Source organism: Vulpes lagopus, chromosome 2 (assembly GCF_018345385.1).
Source record: "Vulpes lagopus strain Blue_001 chromosome 2, ASM1834538v1, whole genome shotgun sequence".
NCBI classification, from domain to species: domain Eukaryota; kingdom Metazoa; phylum Chordata; class Mammalia; order Carnivora; family Canidae; genus Vulpes; species Vulpes lagopus.
Window position 1 is genome coordinate 123,818,132 of NC_054825.1, and position 6,000 is coordinate 123,824,131.

The 6,000-nt window shown below is 37.9% G+C and overlaps 1 protein-coding gene across 1 annotated transcript in view; it reads right to left on the minus strand.

Moving 5' to 3' along the window:
- The window catches only part of THEMIS (thymocyte selection associated), a 188,717-nt gene extending 184,611 nt beyond the window's left edge, over nucleotides 1-4,106 (minus strand). Inside the window, exon 1 of the mRNA XM_041744869.1 lies at nucleotides 3,934-4,106. Coding sequence (XP_041600803.1) covers nucleotides 3,934-4,024 — 91 coding nt within the window. The 5' untranslated portion in view covers nucleotides 4,025-4,106. The remainder of the gene's footprint in view (nucleotides 1-3,933) is intronic.
- Nucleotides 4,107-6,000: the final 1,894 nt, after the last annotated feature.

Consider the following 6,000-nt stretch of genomic DNA (forward strand, 5'->3'; position numbering starts at 1 on the left):
ATAAGTTAATTCTAAAATGTATATGAAAATTCAAACTTCCCAACTTGAGGGAGAATAGTAAATTGGAAGAACTTATTCTACAGTGTAATTCTCAAATTTGGCTGCATGTTATAATCATCAGGGAGACTTTTCAAAACCTGATGGTGATACCTTATCTCTTACATAATTAAATCCTTATCTTTGAGGAGAGACCCAGCATCAATATTTTTTATATTTCCCAGGTGTTTCATGTGCAACCAAGTTTTAGAACCACAGCTTTTGCAGCATCATTATCATATCATTATCATATATAATATAAATTGTATATTGTTCCAAACCTGTATTAATTAAGAAGGTAAAATTAATGTAAGGATAGTAATTAGTTGAATGGACAGAATAGAATGGAAAGAGACCCACACAGGTAGGGACACTGTCTATTACTAATGTAATGCAGTAAGGCAGTAGGAAAAAGGTAGTTTTTCAGTCAAAGTTACTTCACCAATTGGTTCCATAGAAGAAAAAAATAAACCCTGATCTCAACAACAACAACAAAAAAATCAATTCTGGTAGACTGCAGATCTCTACCAATAGAGTAGATGCTAAAAGAATATCTTTATGAATTTAGGATAAAGAAAATCTCTTTGACAACCCACAAAAAGGAAAATAGTTATAAATTAACTACATTAACACTAAAATTTAAAACTTCCATCATCAAAAGTTGCCATTTAAAAAATGAAATGTCAGTCTAGAAGAGAGGATATGTGCAATATAAGTAACTGACAAAAGATCAGTACTATACACACACACACACACACACATATATAGTCTAATCGATAATAAGAATTTATAAAACCCAATAAAGAAATTAGCAAGAGACACAAACAATCTCTTCATAAAATAGCATTTCTGGGGCGCCTGGCTCAGTCAGTAGAGCATGTGACTCCTGATATTGAATTTGTGAGTTTGAGTCCCATGCTGTGTTTGGAGATTACATAAAAATAAAATCCTTAAAAAATAAATAAAGTAGCATTTCCAAAAGGCCAATAAACACAGAAAAGGTGCCCAACCCCATTAGTCACCAGGGAGATGCAAACTAAAACCACGAGCAAACCATTATACTCCAACCAGAATAACTGCAATTATGAAGACTGATAACATCAAGTACTGCCAAAGACATGGATCAATTGGGATTCCCATACATACACTGCTCTGGTGGGAATGCAAATTCGTATAACTACTTTGAAAACTTGTTTAACATTATCTATCAAGGCTGAACATACATGTACCACGTGACATGGCAATTCCACTTATTTATATACCCAACTAAATGCACAGAAATGTGAACATACGTGTATATACGTGTGAACATACTCGTACAAGAATGTTCCTGACAATGTTACTAGGAACAGCTCCAAACTGGAAATAATCCAAATGCCCATTAGCAATAGGATGGATAAATAAATTGTGATATAGTTAACCAAGATACTATTATACACACTGAAAGGAATAAGCTATATAGAACATTGTGGATTAATTTTACAAAGGTAATATTGAACATATATGCCAACCTGATAGTATGATAGAATACAACCATCTGATAGTATGATAGAATACATACTATCATTTTTCTTTTTTTTAAAAGATTTTATTTATTTATTCATGAGAAAGAGAGAGGCAGAGACACAGGCAGAGGGAGAAGCAGGCTCCATGCAGGGAGCCCGACACGAGACTCGATCCCGGGTCTCCAGGATCACACCCTGGGCCGAAGGCAGCACTAAATCGCTGAGCCACCTGGGCTGCCCCATTTTTCATTTATATAAAGTTCACAAATGGACAAAAGTCAGGATAATGGTTACTTTTGGGGAAGCTGGTGGATAATAATTGAGAAAGGGCACAAACTAGGGCTTTCAGAATAATATTTGTAATTTTCTATTTTGTGACTTGTGACATATAAATGTGTTTATTTTGTGAAAATTCATCAAGATGTACACTCCTGTCTCTTAATTGAAGTATAACATAGTAGTAAAGTATTAAAGAATGAAGATGATCAGAACACGTGGAAAGACATGCTATGTTCTTTTGTAAGGCAACATAAAAATGCCAAATCTTCTCAAGTTAATCTATAAACTCATTACAATCTGATGCAAAATCTAGTAGGATTTATTCTTTTTTTAAAAGATTTTATTTATTTATTCATGAGATACACACAGAGAGAGAGGCAGAGACACAGGTAGAGGGAGAAGCAGGTTCCATGCAGGGAGCCCAATGTGGGACTCGATCCTAGGACCCTGGGGTTATGCCCTGAGCCTAAGGCAGACCTTCAACCGCTGAGCCACCCAGGCATCCCTCTTCTGGATTTCTTAAGTAACAAATTAATTTCTTTGAAAACTGATTAAAAGGTCTATGAATAGCTAAGTCGATTTAGAAAAAAGGAGTAAAAAACAAGGGGCTGGTCTATACATGAAATATATTTTAACATTTAGCCCAGAACCAGCATTATACTCACAGGGTGATTTGGGCACAACTAAAAAAAAAATAGAGCAGTGGAATAGGAGAAATATTTCAGAGACAGACTAGTCCAGATGTGAGTACAAAATAGGATTTAAAGTAGCAACACAAAACAATTGGGAAAGGATGACTAGCTTAGTAAATGGTCCTGGGAAATCAGGTTTTTTTATATGGAAAAATCTAAAATTGGATCCCTCTACCTTGCATCATGAAGCATCCTCCAAGCGGGTTAAAGACTAAGTGAGAAATAAAAAAACTGTAAAGTTTATATACAGTAATAAAAAATATCTTTGTAATTTCATATGCAAAGCTTCAAAAGCACAAACTATGAGATAAAAAATGATTTGGGGCTTGCTTAGGAACATAGATAGATTTAATAATATTGTATAGATTTCAAAATATTTCACATAATTTACAAATGAATTAAACAAAACTGCATTAAGCTGATGATGACAGCAGGTGAGTGTGTGTGTGTGTGTGTGTGTGTGTGTGTCTGAACTAGATGTGACAGTTGTCAATCTTTATTTCATAATATAATATAATATCTAAAACATTACTTTGTCTATGAATGGGAAAGATTTGCCTACCAACAGCTCTTTGACTTAATTTCCCAGTAGTTCTTCTGGATCTAATTCTACCACTATTGTGACCAGAAACGTATTTTCCTAGAAAATAACTCTTTGTCTTGCGTGTATTCAAACTCACTCCTTAAAGATGCGAGGGTATATTTTGTAGGTTTTATCATTCTTTTACTTACTGAATTTACATAGTAAGTCACATCAAAACACACTAACTCATTATTTGAGAATCTTAATTGAACTCTGACTTTTTAACATAGATTCTTAAAAATTATCTTGTGATTGGTAGACACTAATTTTTATACCCTCAAATAAGAACATCATTATTTAAGGAATTAGGATTTAGGCCACTACAGAAAAAGTGAGAGAAACATTGGTATAAGCACATTGGTATAAGCAACATTGTGAAGTGATTAAGAGGCTGGTTAGTTTTTCTTCCTAAGCATTGTGGTTTTAATAATTGCTTTAAAAAGATCACTAAATTTTATTTTTTATATTTTGGAAACATAAACATGAATAGTAACTTTCCACTCCTGGAGTAATCACTCATTTCAAAGAAGAGACAAATAATCCACCATTCATGATAGACTGTTTGAAGGCCTACAAAAAAACCCTCAAAAACCTTCACTCAATTCCTTTTCCCTACCTACCCCAGAATCCTATCTCGCTTCTTCTCTGGAGCACTCTTGGATCATAACCCTTCGTCAGTTAATTACTTCCTATCTTGGGTGATGATGACCTTTCTTCCCATGGAACTCATATATTTTCTATTAAAATTTCCCCCCTCCAGATCCCAAGAGTGCAAGCCTTCTAAGCACTTTCTTGCCAGCCAAGAGATGGGAGGAATTAGACAAAATAGATGCCTTACCTTCAAAATAGATGCCTGACTGGACTTCTAGGACTCTTGGCAGGGTCCTGAGGTCGAGGGAGTGAACGAACTCTTCCAAGGACAATGCCATTGCTCTGGCTTGGGTCTTGTGCAGACCTGGCACTTACAGAAGCTTCTGGCGTCGGGGGGTCACTTGTTGGCAGGTGTCCTGGCTTATCATTCCTCTTTCAGGCAGGTGAGGATGTCACGCTTGAGTCCAACTGGGGTGGAGTAGTTCGATGTGGGGAGGACTGTGAGGAGGGAGGAGGAGGCAGGGGACAAAAGGTGTGATAGCTCTTTTTGTTCTCATTGTGGCTTCATTTCCTTCTGACACTGAAGCAGAACAGGATGGGGGGGGGGGGGACGTGGTAAGCACGTCTGAACAGACAATGCCAAAAAAAAAACCAAAAAAAAAACGAGAGTTGATACAAAGCTCCCTCTGTGTGTGGCGAGGCCAGGTGTGCATGCACAGCACGGGCCACACTGTTTGGAGGTGGGGCTGCTTGTGGCTGTTGAACCAGGAAAGAACAGGAGAACAGGCCTGGAGGCTCATCTCCAAAATGGCACCATGTTCATTCCTGATGTCTTTAGCTCATTTCCAAAGTCTGGCTTTGCGCCTTATTTGCATACTCTCAGTGCTTTCATATTAAATTTGGTTACAAAAGTGCCTTGTGTCAGCTCTTTTGAGAAATCTGATACTCTGAGGAGAGAGGATCGAAACCACTTTTTATTCTTCTGCATTAGAAATATTGCTGAATCTTAAAGGAGGTGGGGGAAGGGCACAATATGCAAAGTGATGCAGTAAATTAATCCGGCAAATTAACATGAATTTAGTGATCACCACAGTATAGTGAAAGTGTCTGAATCTGTTGTAAGGAAACTGGGTTTCCTGGATCTAGCTCCGCTTTTGGTGTACACACCAAGGTGATTTCAGCCTTGTCTTCTCGGTTCTTCATTTGGGTCAATGATTAAATGAAAAGAAAAACAAAAGGAGAAGGAGTCCAATGAATCCAACGATTTGTTCCCAGGCTGAAATTCTGCACGTCTGATTCTGTGGCCCAAATTTTCGGGAGAGGAAAATGCCCAAAGTCAAAGGAAGCAAGAGAAGCCTCGTTGAAACAGATCTCAAAGATCTCCTCCCTCTCGGCCCTTTGCCTTTAGCTGAAACAACGGGTGAGACCTAGTGTAGACAACTCAAGCTGCTATTTTCCAAGCCTCTTTAGGGACGACTAAAGGAAGACTAGTTGGTAGGGATACAAGTGAAAGATGCCAAAAAGCTGCACATTCTCCTTATAAATTGGACTCCTGGCTCTCGGTTGAGCAGCTGTCACAGCCTCAGGCTGCAGGGAGGATACCCAGACAGACGGGGTCAGGGCTCCCCAAGCTCCACGTATGCTTCACACAAATGACCAAGAGATAAAAACACAGCCCTATGTTGGTACAGAGCTTGCAAGACACTTTCAGCTCTTATGATCATATTTGACATTTGCAGTAAGCTGCGTGGCTTCATTTCTTTCTTGGCGAAATAGGAATTTACTTAAGGGTCATGTTAATGGTTTTTCACTAGTAGCTTCCTAATCCCTCACTTGCAACTATTTTGTCCCCCAGAACTCCTCAAACTCGATCAGTGTGCCTCCCGAGCTCAGGCTCTTCAAATTGGCTGCAAATACTGTTTACAGCCTAACAGCACATCTCGCACCATAGAACAGGTTTAAGAAAGGCTGCTGGGTGTGGTCTGGTCCTTAAAAATCATACATCCTTTGGAACTGGTGTTATGAGAAATTTCATTTCATACCTACTCCACTTGCTTCACTTGACCTCACTTGCTTTTTTTTTTTTTTTTTTAATTTTCCCAAGTCAACATTCTTTTCTACCAGCCAGTAAAGCTTTTTTTTTTTTTTTTAATCACCAATATCTTACCATTCTCTATGCTACCCCTGCTTCTGATCTTTCAACACATGACCCTTGGTTTCTGTTACAACCCAATTCTCTTAGATTATAAATCTTAGTTAATGATGCTAACATTCTCTCAGTTTCCCAAACCTGAAGGCTACATCATGGGAGAGG